Source organism: Molossus molossus, unplaced genomic scaffold (assembly GCF_014108415.1).
Source record: "Molossus molossus isolate mMolMol1 unplaced genomic scaffold, mMolMol1.p scaffold_m16_p_1, whole genome shotgun sequence".
NCBI classification, from domain to species: domain Eukaryota; kingdom Metazoa; phylum Chordata; class Mammalia; order Chiroptera; family Molossidae; genus Molossus; species Molossus molossus.
Genome location: NW_023425344.1, coordinates 226,778,362 through 226,798,963, shown reverse-complemented (window position 1 = coordinate 226,798,963; position 20,602 = coordinate 226,778,362). Strand labels below are relative to the sequence as shown.

Genomic DNA, 20,602 nt, shown 5'->3' with positions numbered 1-20,602 from the left:
CCCTTGGCTTCCCCCACACCACTCCACCACTCACATTCTCTTTTCTTATTAAATTTATTAGGGTGACATTGGTTAATAAAATTATATAGGTTTCAAGTGCACAGTTCTATAATACATCATCTGTATATTGCATTGTGGGTTCACCACCCAAAATCAAATCTCCTGTCACCATATATGACCCTATATCCCTTACTACCTCCTCCCCGCACCGCTTTCTCTCTGGTAACCACCATTCTCATTCTGTTTTCTTCATCTCTCTCTAGCAACTACTTCCCATTCTTCTGTTACTTTTGTAAATGTTTGGGGTTTTTTTTCCCAGGGTCCTAAATTTGCCTACTTTTCTGTTTATGTTCTAAAGTACTCCTGAATGAAAGAATCCCGCTCACTGTTTCATATATTTTCTGAATGCTGATAAGCACCAAAGCTACTTATTTCACACCAGACATCTCTAGAACTCTGGATTTTTGTTTCTAACTCTAAAGGATACCTCCTCCTGAATGTCCCTCCCATATCCCAACATCAATAGGCACAAACAGGAAGTAATCATCCTCCCTCCAGCCCTGTTCTTCCTATGTTCATGATCTTCGGTGTCCAGCACCACCTAATTTCCCAAGCAAGAAACTTTTCAGTCATCCTAGAGTCCCCGTCCCCCCCCAATCCAGATTTAATTGATCACAAGACTAAATCAAATCTCCAAAATAAAATAATAAAGCTTCATTCCATTTTAAGTATGACTGATTTAAATATGCCCCAAGCAATGTTTTTTTTAAAGCATAAGCAGAGTTCAGAAAAGGATAAAAAAATACCTGCTCTTGTTAGGTTAAGAAGAATAAAGGAAGTGCTATCACTTGGCTGTAGATCTTGCAACAAGCTAGGAGACTCTGGAGTGGACAAAAACTCCGGGGACTTCTGTACAGTCTGAGCCCTCGTCTCCTCTCCGTCTGGGCCCACATTCACCTGAAGGCTTCTCAACACAGCTGAAGGAGGGACCTCCTTGGAGGAGTTAGTATGATTTGGAGCATCATCTAGTAAAGAAAAAATACCACAGCTTTATGAAGCACCTATCTCCAAAGAGCTCATCATTTTGATACACAGAACCTAATACCCTTGTAATATCCCTTAGGCTACAGGAACAGACAGCATTTTCATTTTACAAATACAAAATTTGCCTCAGAAAGGAACACAGAGTTGGCTTTAAGTTCTAAAAGGAGTCAGCCAAAAGTGAGGGACACACTCCTCTGATACCTGGCAGTAATTAACAACCAACCATCCACATTTGGACTTATAGACCTTTGTCCTTTTGAGGCCAGAGATCAATACCTTTCCCTTGAAAAATATGGTTACACAATGAATACTAACTTAAGAATAAGATCTAGCCCAGTTGGTGTGGCTCAGTGGATTGAGGGTCATCCCACAAACTGAGAAGTCCCGATTAGATTCCCGGTCAGGGCACGTCTGGGTTGCAGGCTCGATCCAGGTAGGGGGTGTGCAGGAAGCAGCCGATCTATGTTTCTAGCTCTCTCTCTTTAAAAAAAATCAGTAAAAACATATGTTATTTTTAAAAGAATAGGATCTAAATTTTAAAGTATTTTTTGGGGGGGCGAAATCTCTTCCTTTAATTTTTATAACATGTATGTGACAGTTCTAGTGAGTTATTAGGGGAAAAAAAACATAGCCCGGATCCCTGACTACTTTGGCTCAGCAGTAAGAGCACCAGCCCATGGACTAAAGGGTCTCAGGTTCGATTTGCAGTCAAGGGCACAGACCTGGGTTGCAAGTTCAATCCCTGGCCCCAGTAAGTGTAGTGCAGGAGGCAACCAATTGATCTGTCTCTCTCGCATCAATGTTTCTCTCTCTCTCTCTCCCTCCCTCTCTCTCTCTCTTTTCTCCTTCTCTCTCTTCTCCTTCTCTCTCTTCTCCTTCTCTCTCTCTCTCTCTCTCTCTTGCCCTCCCTCCCTCCCACTTTATCTGAAGATAGATGAAAAAATATCCTCGGGTGAGAATTAAAAAAAAATTTTTTTCTAATTTTATAGTAAGGGAGGAGATGAATTTACAAAGGTTTCGGTTGCAATACAATAAGGAACTGCACTACAGTACTGAAGCATCCAATGTTTTCAGGGGTTTCCTTCATCTTGATCACAGATAACATTTTTTTTCCTATTATAAGGAGGTAACAAGCAGGATTATAGGAATAAAAGTGGAAGCCTAGGGACAGTATTGCCTTTTCAGAGCATAACAAAGTTGCACAATAATGTGAATGTACTTAATGACACAGAACTGGTTAAATAGTAAATTTAACAGATTAAAATGATACACTTTGTTGTTTCTTTTACCACAAACATTTTTAAATCAAGTTCACAGAGACAGTTTGTCATAGAACAATATCAGAAAATATTCATCAACAGTGGCATGAATACTGTGGTACTCTCATGTAACAGAATACTATAGACCAATGAAACCAAACAAACCATAGCTATACACACAAGAATGAATCTCATAAATACAGAGTAAAGAAAGAAAGGTACGCCCTTGCCGGTTTGGCTCAGCAGTTAGAGCGTTTGGCCTGCAGTCTGGAGAGACCCGGGTTTGGTTCCCGCTAAGGGCACGTACCTTGGTTGCAGTTTGTCCCCGTCCCTGGATGGATTGTGCAGGTGGCAACCACTCAATGTGTCCCTTTCACGTTGAAGTTTCTCTCTCTCTGTCTTCCTCTCTCTCCCTCCCACTCTATCTGAACAGAAAATGGAAAAATGTCCTCGGGTGAGGATAAAAAAAAAAAGAAAGAAAGGTATAACAACATATTTTCATATAGATCCATTAATTTAAAATCCCAAAACAGCTAGAATTAAACTGCATTACTTAGACTTGGGTGGTTATTGGAAACTTGGAAACAAAGAACTGTCTCAAAAGTTAAGGAGAGTGATGAACTATGGAACAACAGAGGTTGTCTTTATCAGGGAGGGTTCTCATGGAGGGCTTAGAAGCTGGCAATGTTCTACACTTAAGTGGTAGGTATCTCCTTTACAATAATTCTTCAACATGTATATCCATTTGGTTTTGTACTTTTCTGCATCTATCATATATCTCAAGTAAAAAGAAAACCCACAGGCCATGCAAGAATGATACACACGTACTTAAGAAGGAAAGAAATAAGATTAGGGAGGTTAGTGTAGATAGATTTGCTATTGTAATATTGTATTTCACGAACTGAGAGGTGAGTACATGAATTTTTATTTTTTTCTATAATTGGTTCTTGAAAATATTTTAAATCAAAATTAAAACAAAAAGAAAGTAATGTGGAAAAAAGACAAATGCTTCTGTTTCTGTTCTCATTTGCTTTATTATTGTTAAATATTCAATAAGAAAACTGGCCGAGAAAAGTCGGGGGGAAAAATCTAATGAAGATCAAAATTAATTAGCACATGGAAATTTTCACTTATTGAAAATCCATAAGTATCTGAAAAGACTTCTAATATACTAGCAGAAAAATGGGAATTGAGAGGTAAAAGTGTGGAAAAACTAGAAGCTAGTTAGGGAAAACTTAAGTCAACATTGGTTGGTTCATTACATCTGCCCTTCTTGAATCTTTAAACATTGAAAAAGAGCCCGGCCAGTGTGGCTCAGTGGTTGAGCATCAACCCATGCACCAAGAGGTCGCCAGTTCAATTCCTGGTCAGGGCACATGCCCAGATTGTGGGCCCAATCCCCAGTGGGGGGGCATGCAGGAGGCAGCCAATCAATGTTCTCTCTCATCGATGTTTACATCTCTCTCTCCCTCTCCCTTTCTCTCTCTCTAAAATCAATAAAGAAAAATTACAAAAGAAAAAAGACCACCACTAGAAGACAGTAACCTGAAGACTTTATAACAAATAGTTTGTCACCAACAAGTTAATACTGATCCTCCCCTGATTTAAAATTAATATTCCAAATTTTAAAATAAGGACCAGAAAACAAAGAATTTATTGCATCTAAAAATAATGTTCTCTTTGGTAATAGTCAAGTGATAGGGTTGTACTCTTCCCATCCAAAGCTAGTCTCACTATCTGTGCTTAGCATTCTACTCCATTCTACCTCTCCTAAAGCGTTCTCACCAATTATCCACATTTTTTGTCTGCAACTCCTCTAATTGGCTCTTTTCTTTTAGCATAAAACCACCCTTAAATATTTCAAATCTGAGAAAAGAATTCTTCCATATATCTACATCCTTCTCTTTTTCCTTCCCATAGCAGGAGAGTCTTTACAAACTATAGATACTTTCTCAACTATACTTATCCTACACTAGTATCTCAACCCACTGCAGCCTGGCTTTCTACCCACTTTCCATGGAACAGGTCCTGCTAAGTTCAACAATTGCTTAGTTGATCCTATCTCACTGGGCCTATTAGGAATCTGACACACTGACTATTCCCTTGGGTTCCATGCCTGTACTCTATGCCCATATGCCTTCTACTACTCTAGCCTTTCCTTCTTCCCTTCTTCACAGGCTCTCCTGCCTTACTCTGTACTGTGAATAGACAGTTCCAAGACATTCTACCTTAGCCTTCTTTTCTTCTCATTCTCACATTCTATGGGTGATCATATCCATTCTTGCAGTGTAAACTATCAATGTACTTATGACTCCCATGGCTGCCTTTTCTCCAGGATTCCTAATTTTTATAGTTTCCAACAGTCTCTTACAAAATCAGTTATTCCATTCCACCAGTACCATAGAGTAGGCTAAGCTCTAATAACTCATTTATCTTCTCTGTGGTGTTCTTAATTTTTACCTGATAATATTAGCCGACTGCATTCTGAGGCCTCAGTCACTGGAAGGAGGGACAAGCAAGTAATGTCTTTAGCTTCTGATTCTACTAGCCCCTGTCCCAATGGGATGGACGTATTCTGAACAAACTGTACCAGGAGCTAGGGGGTGGGGAGAGGGGAAACAACACAGAAAAATACAAGTTGTCAGGAATGGATATAAACCTCTGAATTTCCTAAAAAGTGAAGTATTGATTGTTCACTAGTCTCTGCCATATTCATTGAAAGAGCAGATTACCAACAAATGAAATTTTAAGTTACTTTTATCAAGTCATCTGTTCTAGAGAAAGGCTAAATTATGTAATTAAGTTAACCTCTGTCATCTTCCACCAAACAGAGAAATGATAAAAATAATTATGTTTTTAGATGATGGCTATTAAAAATTCAACCACAATATAAAGCACTTCTCTGTATACCGGCTCTTTCAATCCACACTATAATTCAGTAAGCTTGAACATCTATTTTAAAGATAATAAATCAAGTCGAAGACACTGAATGACTTTTCTAAGGTTACAAGACTAGTGTCAGTCTTCAAACTTAAGTAATTTGATTCCAAATTCAGTGACTATCCATTATGTCACACAGATATACTTAAAGTGAGAAAAATGAATAAACATTAAAAGTGTTGTCCTGGTCAATGTGGTTCAATTGCACAGAGCAGTCGATGGTTCAATTCCCAGTCAGGGCACATGACCAGGTTGTAGGGTCAATCTCCAGAAGGGTTGTGCAGGAGGCAGCTGATCCATGTTTCTCTCTCATTGATGTTTCTCTCTCATTGATGTTTCTCTGGCTTGCTCCCTTCCTTTTTCTAAAATCAATAAAAACATATTTTATTTTTAAATTAAAAATGTTGCCCTCACTAGTGTGGCTCAGTTGGTTGGAGCATTGTCCCGCACACCAAAAGATGGCAGGTTCAATTCGATTTCTGGCAGGGGCATATATCCAGGTTTCGAGTTTCATCCCTGGTTGGGGCACATGCCAATTGATGTTGCATTCTCACACTGATGTTTCTCTCTCCCTCTCCCTTCCCTCTCTCTCTGAAAATCAATAAAAAGTCTTTAAAAAAAAAGTTTGTTCTCCAATTTAGAAAGAAAACACTTTCAGATACCTGCAAAATTAATAAAATAATGGTTCTGGGGAGTAAATATTTACATATGTATACACACATTACACATATATGATATATATAAAATAAATTTTATCACAGAATTATCTAGATGTATAGTTTTACTTATTTAAATAACAAATATTAAAAGTCATGAGAGGTAAAAATGAAATTCTTAAATCTTTGAGAAAGCACTTAGTAACAGAAAAATAATAAACCAGTAGTTACAACCAAAACAATATGTCCCAAAAAGACTAAAATTTTACTATCTGGCCCATTACAGAAAAAGTTTGCTGATCCCCGAACTAAGTAAGGACAAACTCTGAAATACAGCCCACCAAAAAGAAAAGGAAACAAGCTGACTGGGCTCACCTCTGGTTTGGATTCTAACTCATCTGATAACATTGATTCAGCTTCCAAATCCTGTAGCTGTTCAGGGGACAGGTTAAAATTTTAATTCAGAGTCAATGGCACCTTCCTGTTTATGCTCATATTCCTCTAGGAAATGCTATGCTTTTTCTGTAAGATGCTGTGCTGGGCGAGTAATCAATTTAGCCTAAAGTAGGGGAAAGAGAAAGAGAGAGAGAGAATTAAGAGCAGAGGAAAAAATGTAGCTAAATAAACAAAGATTTCTTTATATAGGAGTGGGCAAAAGTAGATTTAGACTTGAGTAATATTCTTTGAGTTAAAAGCTATTGGAATAATCATAACCTGCATATCTTTTCCCACACAAACAACTGTAAGCCTACTTTTGCCCACCCCTGTATATCCACAACAAGCAAGCAAATAAAGAATTTGGCCTAAAACACTGGTTTTAAAATAGAACAAGCCCAGTAGGTAGGTATCAAAACCCATACTTTGATGTAGAATTTCTACTTCTATTAATCTATTCTAAGAAAAGATTTTAAATATGGGAAAAGCTATATGTCCAAAGAATTTCATATTATTATCTGTGATAATAAACAACTGCAAACAACATATAAATACACATATATATCCAGTAATTGAGGAGTATTGATTAACTGATACTCAACAATTAGAATATTTTAGTTAAATTACAAAAATAAAATACATAATTACACACTTGCCAATATTAAAACTAGTTAAGATACACATAGGAAAAAGTAAAGGAAATTCATATAGCTGTGATAGTAGTTATACTGGGTAGTAGGCTGTTGTGACTTTTTTTCTTCTCTCAATTTCCCAATATTTCTAAAAACAGTTATACAAGTCAGTCAAAATTTGAATAGTGTTTCCCAAAAGCAGTACTCTCGGAACTTTGCTGCAGATATTTTCTCCCCGTAATTTAAATTCTTACTTCCTTATAGCTTAATTTTCTTCAGGATTTTGGCATAGTGAGTTCACTTTATTTTTTACAACTGTTGCTAAAATTGGGAACACTACTATATACAAAGTGGTCAAACAGTGTAAAATGTACCCAGGATAGGAGCTTTCAATTAATACCAAGGTAAAGTGAAAAGTTAGAATGAGACAGACTTACTCTACAAAAAGGGCATTTAGAAATACCTGAATAAATGTTACTGCCCTGGTAGTACCTTCCTCGCCCCCTTGTTAGCTGCCAGAAATCCATATTTTTCATCATAAAAAAATAATTTACAAGATGTAAATAAAATTTTAAGTTCCTCACATAAAGTAGCATAAATCTCCAACTTTTCCTTTCATATACATTTTTCTTATTCAAACACTGTAATAGTTCATTGTGGCTTATCCATCCCTCTTTTTACACTAGAAGGAAACAATGCTCAACACATCACTTGCCCAAGTTATTAAGCTGCACAGCCAGACTCCCACCCAGAGAGCAAGATGGCATGAATAGTTGGCATAAATAGTGATTATATCTCTCTAAATTTGATCCTGAATCACCAGGGTTTTAGAATTCCTTTTCCCCAATTCCAGCTCATCTCAAGAAGCCAAGAAATTATCAAATGTTTGTTTAGGTTACCCTTAAGGTTCCTCCAATTTTGAGATTCCAGGATTGTAAAATCTCTAAGAAATTAGACAACTATTTACTGTCTTTATATTTGTTAGATTTTTAAAAAGAAACTAATGGTGCTGGCTCCAGGGACAGGTTTCTGGTTCCCTACCTAATAAAAAATGAAGGATATGAATATGTGCCCTAAACAAGAAAAAAAATCAGATATAGCAGGTCTAAATATGTTTGCAAAGCTGTAACAACTTAGAGAAGGGAGCTGTCACCTCTCTTATAGTTTAAGGGCCACCTTTAGGTCACCACTACTCAATCCATGGTTATCTATAACACCCTTTTATTACAGTATTTTTCATTTCAATGATAATCTTAAAAACTAGCACAAACACTTTCTGGAACAAATGAGTATCCATATTATAACTGAGTACGGCCATACAACTTTGGTATCCAAATTTGTAGTTTGTATGTGTGCTGTATAAACAAGAGAGAATAATCAGATGCAGCAGGACAGACAGGTTGACCTCAAAAGAATCTGTACTGCAGTACTCAGTACCATAGCAAATGTACTGTGTGGATCTCATCTTGAACACAGTGCTAGTTAAGTGTGATGGTAAATTCCATTCAATTCTATTCCCAATTCCAGTTACCCATTTAACAGATTTCAAAAACTGCAATGCAAATATTATTTTAAATAACAGCTTAACTGAGATATAAATCACATACCATACAATTCACTTAAAGAGTACAAGTAAATTGTTTTTAGTATATTAACAGTTGTACAACCATAACCACAATCAATTTTACAGCATTGTTGTCATCCTCGCCCCCAAAAAAGCCTGCACCCGTTTTCTCCCAAACCCTCCACTGACCAGGCCTAGGCAACTACTAATCTACTTTCTGTCTGTATGTATTTACCTACTCTGGACATTTCTTATAAATGGAATTATATATGTGACCTTTTATGCCTGGTTGCTTTCACTTACCATAAAGTTTCCAAAGTTTATCCTTGTAGCAGGGATCAGTACTTCATTTCTTTTTGTTGCCAAATAATATTCTACTATATGGATATACATTTTATTTATCAAATTATCGGTTGAAGGACATTTGGGTTGTTTTTACAATTTGGCTATTATGCATAATGCTGCTATGGACATTCATGTACATACAAGTTTTTGTGTGGACATATGTTTTCATTCTTTTCTGTACATATCTAGGAGTGAAATCACTAGGTCATATGGTAACTCTATATTTAACCTCTTGAGGAATACCAAAGTGTTTTCCAAAGTGGTTGTGTCACCTTACAATCCCACCAGTAGTGTATGAGGGGGATCCAACTTCTCCACGCCCTCACCAACTCTTGCTAGCATTTGCCTTTTTTATTATAGCCATCCTAGTGGATGTGAACTGTAACTCACTGTGGTTTTGAGTTGCATTACCTGATGGTTAATGATGCTGAGCATCTTTTCCTGTGCTTATTGAACATTTGTACATCTTTTTTGGAGAAATGCTTAATCAGGTTGGTGGCCCACTTTTAAGTTATTTGTCATTTTATTACTGCATTGTAAGAGTTCTTTTTTTTTTTTATCCTCACCCGAGGATATTTTTCCATTTTTTGTACAGATAGAGAGGGAGGGAGAGAGAGGAAGGGAGAGAGAGAGAGAAACATCGACGTGAAGGGACACATCGAGTGGCTGCCACCCGCACGACCAACCAGGGCCAGGGACAAACTGCAACCGAAGTACGTGCCCTTAGCGGGAACCGAACCCGGGTCTCTCCAGACCGCAGGCCGACACTCTAACCGCTGAGCCAAACCGGCCAGGGCAAGAGTTCTTTATATAGTCTAGATATAAGTCCCTTATCAGATATATGATTTGCACAGCCTTTCTTCCATTCTGTGTTATCTTTTCACTTGCACAACAAATCTTCAGTTGAACAAGGCAATTCTAACACTACAAAGTTATCAAACAATACCTCATTAAAAGTGGTATTCAAGGACTTCTTAGTCACCTTTAGTTAAATATAAGATCTGATTATCATAAACTGTATAACAATGCCTTGACATTATAAATACTACCTTGTGTGATATCCCCTGCTAAACAGATGAAATATATTTCTGAATCCAAGTCTAAATTTTCTACTGTTAATTTCAAGATTAAATATGTATTTCATTTTAACAAAACAACACCTCTACCACATAATATGAATGTTAATTTGAATTTTCTTGTTTTATGATATTGTTTACATCTGTATACTTATTCATAAAGATATAAATCCATGGCAACAACTGACATAATCCTGAAAATCTAAATTTTATGGCATATGTGGTTCTCTATGGTCATAAAAACATATTAGACTACTTAAAGAAAATAATCTTTGTTTAGCATATATATTTTAGAAATCCACTGACCCTGGCACTGCTATTATTGATTTGTAAATTTATTTTGATGTTATAGTTGATTAAAAACTATAAAGGCTCAGCATAGGAAGTATAAGGATTACCTGGCTTTATGTTTGATTATATTTAGAATATTTATAATAAAAATAATTTGTCAATATTGGTTAAATGCAATTTACATGACACTGCAGTGAAAGGAACTGCTCTTATTCAAACGAAAGCTGTTTTCAAGAAAATCATGGGTCTCAGAGGAAATTTCTTCCCAGGCTTTCTTATGCTATTAATTAAGATAAGAGATTAGAAATGCAATATACAGAGCAGTCACATACATCACCCAAAGTTATTTAATGTGGATAGTAATATTTGCTCTTTTTTTTTTTTTTTTTTAATCCTAACCCGAGGACATTTTTTTATTTTTGTTCAGATAGAGTGGGAGGGAGAAAAAGGGAGAGAGAGAGAGAAACATCGACGTGAAAGGGACACATCATCGAGGGGCTGCCACCCACACGACCCAACCAGGACAGGGGACAAACCGCAACCAAGGTACATGCCCCTAGTGGGAACTAAACCAGGGTCTCTCTGGACTGCAGGCCGACGCTCTAACCGCTGAGCCAAACCGGTCAGGGCTCATTTTTATTTTGTATTTGTAGCTGATGGACAGGTAAAATATGTATCTTTATTTCCTTTTAAATAAATTATACACTAATTTAGCTCAACATATAATGGAAAAGATGACATTTAGCTATCAGTAACCAAGGCCAGGACTATTGAATCACATTTTCCACAAATCAAAATAAGGAATCTTGGCTCTAGATTAGATAGAGTTCACAACAAAACAAACTGATCTCAGAAATCCAGGAATTGGTCAAAGTAGTACTGTTCAGACCCTATCTCCCTCTCCCCTTGGTAACAACTAAATTTTACTGTGTGCATGGTTCCCTATGGCCATCAAAGCATATTAGACTATTAAACTGCTTTAAAAAAAATCTGGGTCCAACACATACTATATTTTTAGAAATCCACTAACCCTGCCACTGCTATTATTGAATGTTAGCCCATAGTCAGCCTAGAGGTTAAAAAGAATGCAGGCAGTAAAACCTCTGCAATGAACCAAAGCAAAAAAACAAGAAGCCCTGAAAAGTTTGGAAATAAGTAATTAGAGAATTCAACAATAGCAAAGCAGCCCTGGCCCGTTTGGCTCAGCAGTTAGGGTGTCGGCCCACAGACCAAAGAGTCTTGGGTTCGATTTCGGTCAAGGGCACCTACACGGTTGCCATTCGGTTGCCACTGGGTCCTCAGTCCTGGTCAGGGTTGTGCGGGAGGCAACCAATGTCTGTCTGTCTCTCTCCCCCTCCCTCCCTCCTACTCTATCTGAAGATTAAAAAGGAAAAGTATCCTCAAAAAAAAAAACTATAAACAAACAAACATAGCAAAGCAGATTTAGAACAGCAGCAATCTCTATGATCAGGACCATCCTGAGAACAATTCTCCTTCTGTTTTTAGATAAACAAATCCTGGGAACTGAAGTTTGGTAAACTGCACTCTTTCTACAGTACATTCAACATCATCCAGCAGATTAGGCATTAACACTAAGTAGCTAAACAGGTTAAATAAAGAAGCTGAGACATATATTTTTTTAAAAAGGTCTCTAAAGCAGGAATCTTAATTTTGCCTCTGAGACCTGGGCAAGCTACTTACCTTCTTGGCCCTAGGAAATTCATATAGAATACAGAAATGAAATAGATCTACCCTAGGATTATTTTTATCAGTCAATAGAAATAATTATAAAATTCTTCAGAAATAAAGTTCTGTATAGGTGCTTGGAAACAAGTAAGTCACCCTGGTCAGTTTTCTCAGCGGTTAGAACATCAGCCCGCAGACCAGAGAGTCTCGGGTTCAGTTCCTGCTAGGGGCATGTACCTCGGTTACAGTTTGTCCCCGGCCCCGGGTGGGGTTGTGTGGGTGGCAACCAGTGGATGTATCTTTCTCACATCGATGTTTCTCTCTCTCTCTTCCCCCCTCTCTCCCTCCCTCTAGATCTGAAGATAAATGCAAAAATGTTCTCAGGAGAGGATAAAAAAAAAAAAAAGAAGTCTATCAAATTCTTAGTATATTACAAAAGGTTAAGAACTCTGCCTTTTATTACTGAGTCCAAATTTCATATAGAGCAGTAGTTTTCAAACTTGTGACTGCAACCCACAGTAAAATACATTTTCCATCATAACCCAGCAAATAAAACACATACAGAGACACACACAAATAATATATTTTCATGTAACAATACTAACATAGCCCTGGCCAGTCTGACTCAGTGGTTAGAGCATCAAGCCCTTGCACCCAAGGATCACAGGTTCAATTCTCCATCAAGGGCATGTACCTGGGTTGCAGGTTCAATCCCCTGCCCCAGTCAGGGAGCATATGGGAGGCAACCAATCAATATGTCTCTCGCACATCCATGTTTCTCTCCCTCTTGCCCCCGCTCCCCTTCTACACTCTCTAAAAATCAATGGGGAAAAAATATCCTTGGGTGAAGATTAACAAAACAAAAAAATCTAAAAAAAAAAAAACAACGAAAACAACACTAACCTATTCTCATGCACTCTGAATTTTTTTTAATGATAAGACCTAATAAATTGATCTCACAAGCTACTAACAGGTTACGTCCCACAGATTAAAAAACACTATTAAAGTACCTTCAAAATGTATAAAATATATATGTTAAACACAGAATCACCCATACAGTATAAATCCATAGATATAATCCTGCTTTTAATATATATTACAAATAATTGCCCTGGCCAGTTTGGCTCAGCGGTTAGAGCGTCGGCCTGCGGTCTGGAGAGACCTGGGTTCGGTTCCCGCTAAGGGCACGTACCTCGGTTGCAGTTTGTCCCCGGCCCTGGTTGGTCGAGCGGGTGGCAGCCACTCGATGTGTCCCTTTCACGTCGATGTTTCTCTCTCTCTCTCTGTTCCTCTCTCTCCCTCCCACTCTACCTGAACAAAAAATGGAAAAATGTCCTCGGGTGAGGATAAAAAAAATATATATATATATATTTCAAATAATTAGCAATTATCATTGTTGGAGTTTTGGTGAAATTGAGACTACTTCAATCTTGTCCTCAAGCCCTCCCTGTGAGAACTGCAGAGGAAAATACTACACACTAGGTAATGACCAGCAAAGAAAAGTTTTTGGTCCCAAACCCAAATGCAGAACTCTCACATACTAAACAGGAATCAATAGTAACAGCATTCCCTCTGGTAAAAATGGCCTAAAACCAATGTAAGCTACACAAGGAAATATTGGGAGGGAAAACCAATCCAAAGTAAACTAAGAAAGCAAAAGGGGAACAGAGATGACACAGGTCTTCTGCCTCAGTCCTGACTGCTATGTAGAAGGGAAAGATGACCAGAGGCTTTTACTACTTTGCCTCATTAAAAAAAAAAAATCATTGTGTCAACTTCTAAAAAGCAAAATGAGTCCTGGCTGGGTGACTCAGTTGGTTGAAGCATCATCCCGTGCACATACCTAGGTTGTGGGTTCAATCCCCAGTAAGGGTAAATACAGGAGGCAACCAATGTTTCTCTCTCATATCAATGTTTCTCTTTCTATCTCCCTTCCCCTCTCTCTAAAATCAATGAAAACACATCCTCAGGTCCAGCCGGTGTGGCTCAGTGGTTGAGCATCGACCCATGCACCAAGAGGTCACTGGTTCAGCCCTGGCCGGTTTGGCTCAGCGGTTAGAGCGTTGACCTGCGGTCCGGAGAGACCCAGACCCAGGTTCAGTTCCCGCTAAGGGCACGTACCTCGGTTGCAGCTTGTCCCCGGCACTGGTTGGGTTGTGCGGGTGGCAACCACTCGAGGTGTCCCCTTTACGTTGATATTTCTCTCTCTCTCTCTCTCTCTCTCTCCCCCCCCCCCTCACTGTATCTGAACAAAGTGTGGAAGAATGTCCTCGGGTGAGGATTAAAAAATAAAATTTAAAAAAAAAGAGGTCACTGGTTCAATTCCCAGTCAGGACACATGCCCAAGTGGTGGGTCTGATCCCCAGTGGGGGGCATGCAGGAGGCAGCCAATTGATTTTCTCTCTTATCGATGTTTTCTATCTCTCTCTCTCTCTCATTTCCTCTCTCTGTAAAATCAATAAAGGAAAAAATAATAATAAAGTGTTACTTAGATTTAAAAAAAAAAATCGATAAAAATATTTTTAAAAATACATCCTCTCCCTGGCTGGTTTGGCTGAGCGGTTAGAGCGTCGGCCTGCGGTCCAGAGAGACTCAGATTCGGTTCCCGCTAAGAGCATGTACCTCGGTTGCAGTTTGTCCCTGGCCCTGGTTGGGTCATGTGGGTGGCAACCAATTGATGTGTCTCTCTCCCATCAATGTTTCTCTCTCTCTCCCCCTGCCACTCTAACTAAAGATAAATGCAAAAATGTCCTTGGGTAAGGATGGAAAAAAAAGAGCAGTTTAAATTTTGGTATAAAATAGTAGTGCTGGGAACAGAAAAACAAGGAAACTTTCTATAATACCTAACATATTATGGGAGTTGATTACATTTCTAATGATAAAGTGGTAACAGTTACTAACAAAAGAAATTTGGAATATAGAATTGTGAAACCAGAATGAGTTTAGAAACCGTAGGATTCACCCTGGGCCTTCCGCTTCTCTTCGCAGGACTTCTGAGTGCTCCATTCCTACAGCCCTGAATCTTATTCCAGTCACCTCTCCATTTCTCTACAATCCTAGTTCCCTACAAGCCAAATTCATTGAGAGTTGTCTCCACTTTCTCATCTCCAATCATTACACAATCCCATCAATTCACCAAAACCTCTCTTGTGAAGATTACCCATGATCTTCATGTTTCCAAATCCAATGGACACTTTGCTGTCCTTATTTTACTTGACCTTTGCAATGGACAACTAGTGTTTATGACTGTCCTACATTCATTTCCCCTGCTTAGGTGACAGGATCCACATTTTGTTTAGGGATCTAACCCTCCCCATTGATTACGTTTGTGGCGAGACTGTAGATTAAGGTGTTCTTTTCTACCCTGGCCAACTATTATTGGACACTTGACCCATGCTGAACAAATCACTTTCCCTCAGAATGTGAATCCTAAAAGAAGTAACTAAGGACTGAAAAATGTTGCAGCAGCACATTCATTCTAGTAATCCAGTTAGTAGCCTCCCCCGGGGCTGCTCATATTCCTGTTCTTCATAAAGCCAGGGCCTTCACAGCATTTCCTTTGGTCCTGTGAGCTGCCCACATCCTTGTTATGAATTCCTTTTCTAAAGTAAATTAGTCACTTGCAACCAAAGAGGCATGACTGGCACTGTCTCTCAGAAGGACTGCCTCCTTCCTCAAACACTACTCTCTTTGCCTCCAAGATACATGTTCCTTATTTCACTACTACCTTATTGGCCATTTCTCCAGTCTCCTTTGATATCTCCTATACTCCTCTTCTACTCAGCCCCTAAATGTTAATGTTACTCAGGACAGTCTTCGGGCACTCTTTTCTTGCTACACTCTCCCTACACTCTTACTGTGAATTTGTCCAGTCCCGTGGCTTTAAATGATATGGTCTCCAAATGATTATCTGTAGCCCAGATATCTCCTCTGAGCTACAGACTTGTATATACAATTACTTACTTGATATCTCTACCTAACATTTTAACTTAATATTTCAATTTTAACATATCCAAACCAAAGTCTCTCTCCAGTCTGTTTCCCATCATTCCCTGCCAGCCCCTCTCCCCACAACCCTCTACTCTTAAGACCACTATTTACCTCATTTAGTAATTTTTATTACTTTCTTTCCTTTGCTCCCAATACTAAATCCAGCCACAAGCCCTATGATCCTATCTCCAAAAGAGGAAACAGAGCAAATCCACCTACTTCTTTCTCTACTGCCAACACTCTACTCCAGGCACCATCAACTCTTGCCCTAAAGCACTGTTACTGCCTCTTAATTGGTCTCCCTGCTTCTACTCTTGCCACCTTCCATTCTATTCTCTTCATAGCAGTAAATATCATCTTAAAATGTGAATCCTATTATACTTCCCTGCTGAGACTCTTCTCTAAGCTTTCCAATGTATCTAGACAAAATCCAAACTCCTTATTCTGGCCCATAAGAACCTATGTGAGCCACACTAGTCACCCTCCTTTACTTAATCACCAAGCCCCAGCCAGAGGAATCCCCCTTAGCTCCTAGAACATATTAAGTAAGCTCTTTCTTATATTAGGGATTTGCACATGGCATTTGCTCTACCTAGGAATGTGCTTACCCCCCTCTTCCACTGGGTTAGCTCTTTTTTTTTGTTTAATCCTTCAGAGTTCAGTTTATCTGTTAACTTATTTAGAAAGGCTTTTCCTGACACCTTAGTCAAAGAAGGTTCTCCATACTCCCACCTTCATTTTCTACCTCTGCAGTCTTCACTAATCAAAATTTCTAATTCTTTCATTTGTTTTTATATGGTATTCATTTTTTGTCTGGCTACCCCCTAAACGTCAGGCTCCATAAACAAGGGAAAGAACTAGTCTTATATATCTACCAGGACCTAGCACAGTACTTTATGTAAGTCATAAGGAATTTAGGTCTCCTAAAGTAATTTCTGATACTGTAAAGCTCTAAGGTTTTCTTTACTATGAGCTTAAAGGGCTTCCAAACAAGGTTCCATGTAAAAACTAGTAGGCACTGAATAAATATCTGTATAATAAATTGCAAATGATACCTAAACTTTTGTCTTTATTCCTGACCTCTCTTCTGAACTTCAAACTTTCATTTCTAACTGCTTGCTACTATCTCCACATAGATATCCAACAACAACAATGTATAAAATCCAGATTATCATCTCCCCCACCAAACCTGTTCTTCTTCCTGTATCATACATTTCAATTATTGCCCAATGTTCCTCCCACTCAGCTGCAAATTCTAGGTCTTTAACAATCTCTCTCATCTTCCCTATTTAAATAGTCTCAGTGGTTCTGATTCCCCGCAAACGTATTCCTATTGTAATGTCCTGTTTAGGTCTCTCATTATCTTTTTTTTTTAATTAAAAATAAATTATTGATTCTAGCCCTGGCTGGATTGGCTCAGCAGTTAGAGCGTCAGCCTGTGGACCAAAGAGTCTCGGGTTCGATTCCGGTCAAGGGCATGTATCTTGGTTTCGTTTGGGTCCCTGGCCCTGGTCGAGGTCGCGCAGGAGGCAACCAATTGATGTGTCTCTCTCACATCAATGTTTCTCTCTCTCTCTTTGGGGACAGCACGAGGGGGGATCAGGAGGAGGGTGTCAATGGGGGAAAAGGAGAAACATTTGTAACAAAAATGAATTAATAAAAAAATTAAAAGTTAGCCCTGGACAGTTGCTCAATGGTTAGAGCGTCGGCCTGCAGACCAAAGAGTCACAGATTCGATTTCAACCAAGAGCGCGAACCTCAGCTGCAGTTTGTCCCCGACCCCTCTGGGGCTGTGTGGGTGGCAGCCAGTCAAACTGTCTCTCACATCAATGTTTTTCTCTCTTTTTCCCCCTCCTACTCTGTCTGAAGATAAATGTAAAAATATCCTCAGGTGAGGATTAAAAAAAAATAAAATAAAATAAAAAAGCTATTAAAAAATTGATTCTAGAGAGAGGAAGAAAGAAACAACTGATGAGAGCTAAACATCAATCAGCTGCCTTCTACACACTCCCTACTGGGAACACAGCCCAATATCTGGGCATGTGCCCAGACCTGGAATCAAACCGGTGACCTCTCAGTGCATGGGATGACCCTCAACCAACTGAACCACACTGGCCAGGGTTCGTTATCTTTCAACTACATTATTAAAATAGGATTCTAACTGGCCACTCAGCCCTTAAAATTCCCCTTTACACTCCACCTTTTATGTACCCACTCAAGCTACCTTTCCAAAACACAGAAGTGCTTATATCACTCCCCTTACTCAAAGTTCAGTGCCTCAGTAGTCTAATACCTAAGCAAGGCATTTCAAATATTCTATATGTCTTCAAAGACTTCCAGTTCCAGCATCCCACTATATTCCTTAATAAACTATTTACTCCAACCCACACTAAATTCGCTATTAAATGAACACACTAAACTTTGTCAGTGCTCAAGGTCTTTGCTTGGGATAGTTCTTGAACCAGTAATAAATACCACCAGTCTACTTCTAATCTTGTGAAATCCTTTCCAGCCTTTAAAATCCAACTCAAATGCCATCTCCTCCATGAAGACTCTCTGATCCTTTCCCTCCAGTCAGAACAAATCTGTCCTTACCTTGGTGTTTTCACAACACACAGCTTAACCCTTCTTTAGCAATTATTTTATCCTCCTATGGGTGTTAGTTGTCTACATGGAAATTTTTCTCACTGGTTAGGTTTGTTGAGTTTATTCACCCGTCTCCCAATAACCTAGGACGATGCTGTGTACAAAGTAAACACTCAGAAAATATTTGCTGAATAAATAGATAAACCCATTAATTGAGGGGGGATAAAAAGCCAAAAGCCAAAGATTAAGTAACTTGCCAAAAATTAGGTATCTACTTAGATGCAAAACTTTAAAAACTAGGACCTAAATCTTCTGACTGCTGGTTCAGTTGACTTTACTCTGTCCACAGTAAGATAACACAAAGTGGAGTTTCTTCCTTAACAACAATAGTCCCTGACTTTAGTTAAAAATGTTTCTTTTATTCTCTTTGCAAATATACAGTATTGACCTTTTGCCAAAGCGAGGAAGTGCAAATTCTTAGATCCCAAGTTAATAACATTTAACTTCCAAATAGTGCCTAAATGCATTTCAGAGCCTCATGAGCAAGTGAAAGTGAAATAAACTTTAATAAAGTAACTGGATTCTTTTGCATGAAGAAACTTCAGAGGACAAATTCAACCTGCGAAATACGTCCAGGCTGTAAACACAGCCCACACCCCCGCCTTGAAATGACAGGCGAAGCAGAAACCTCGCGTCGGCAGCCTTCCTTCTAGACCCAGAAAGTAAGGGGATATATGAAAGAAGACCGTAGCTCTGGGGTGAAATATCCAGGGCAGAGTCCCCTTGGCATCAAATTTCCCCCATTACAACGGCCTTAGCGTAAGGCCCCAAGGTCCGCGGGCAGGCCCGGCTCCGAACGCAGTCCGGGCGCCCCCGCCCAGGGGATTTCGCTGACTCCGGCTTTCTCAGGACGGTCTTGTCCCCACACTCTGGCCCTCCACACCAAGGAAAGGGGCCGAAACATCGGCCCCAAAACACCGCGAGAGGAAGGGTCCAAGCCGTGGGGCTTCAGACCGGCCGCTCCCGGGCCCGCCAGATCCGGCAGGGGTGCCCAAGGGGGCGGTTTCCCCGTCCTCTCCGGGGGCGAACTCGGCCCGGGCCCCCGAGGAGCCATTGCTGGCTCCCTCCCTTTAGGGGACCACCTGGCCTAGCAAGTGTGGTCCGGCTCGCCCCGGAGCTCACCTTCGCGTCCCCGGCAGCCGTCAGTCCCTCGGTCGGTCCGAATTCCGTCCACACACAGCGTCTTCCGGCTCCTGCCGGAAGCAGCCCGAGCGCGGGACAGGAAGTTTGGCCGCCCCCACGCACACACCCACTTACTCGCCTCCTGGCCCGGCGGGGCCGCCCGGTGCGGGGTTCCGCACGAGGGGCAGCCGGCCGCCCCGGCTGGCGGCGCCGGGCTCCGCGCCGGGTCGGAGGGAGCCGTGCCCCCACCTCCCACTCATTCTCTGTGGGCCTTCGGGGCTCCATGGTCCGCGAAGCCAGAAAGAGGGGTCGGTTCATTCTGGCCGTGACGTCACTGCTTCCCTGCAGCAGCGGATGGGTAGTTTTCCTGTCAGCTGAGGTCAGTCCTAGCTACAGTGGAGGCGAGCGAGATCACCACTCACACATGGGTCAGGGTTCTCGGCGAAGGGAACCGAGAATGAACTCGCAGGATCTGGCTCTGCATTGTACACCGGACGGGGGAAGAACTGAGACGCCAGTGTAGAACTTTTTTTGGAATAGGAAGTCTAGCGCCTGGGCTCCACATATTTGGATGTAAAGAGCTCTGGGGTGTCCTGACCTGGAACACTGGAGGTGCGGGCTAGATACCACTACTTGTTAGAACTTTCTAAGTTTGACTGCCTGTCTGAAATTACTAATTCTTTGATACTGATTTTTGCCGAAACTTGACGAAGTTTCCCACTATCGACGAAGATAGTGGCAGTGGGAATTAAAAGAGTTCTCTAAGAAAGGCATTTTCAAGATTAAATTTAAGCCTTGATGAGAGGCATATAAATGGGTGGGAGCAGTAGTTTGAGTACACAAATGAAGGATGGTGATTTAAAAACAATGGAGAAACACGTTTCAGGGGAAGAGAATTCCTCTTCAGATAAAGCGA

General features: G+C 40.1%; 1 protein-coding gene across 3 annotated transcripts in view; it reads right to left on the bottom strand.

Moving 5' to 3' along the window:
* ZNF410 (zinc finger protein 410) overlaps positions 1-19,790 on the bottom strand; it is a 45,394-nt gene extending 25,604 nt beyond the window's left edge. For 2 of the 3 annotated variants that reach the window (XR_004959469.1, XM_036260397.1), the window contains exons 1-4: positions 19,687-19,790; positions 6,275-6,458; positions 4,764-4,899; positions 807-1,025 (exon numbers count right to left, since the gene is read on the bottom strand). Coding sequence is in view for 2 of the 3 variants with exons in the window: in XM_036260397.1 (XP_036116290.1) it covers positions 807-1,025; positions 4,764-4,899; positions 6,275-6,307 (388 nt within the window). In the remaining variant the exon portion in view is untranslated. Of the gene's footprint in view, positions 1-806; positions 1,026-4,763; positions 4,900-6,274; positions 6,459-8,833; positions 8,859-19,686 lie in introns of those variants that run through there. The other variant, XM_036260407.1, reaches the window with a different exon arrangement.
* Positions 19,791-20,602: the final 812 nt, after the last annotated feature.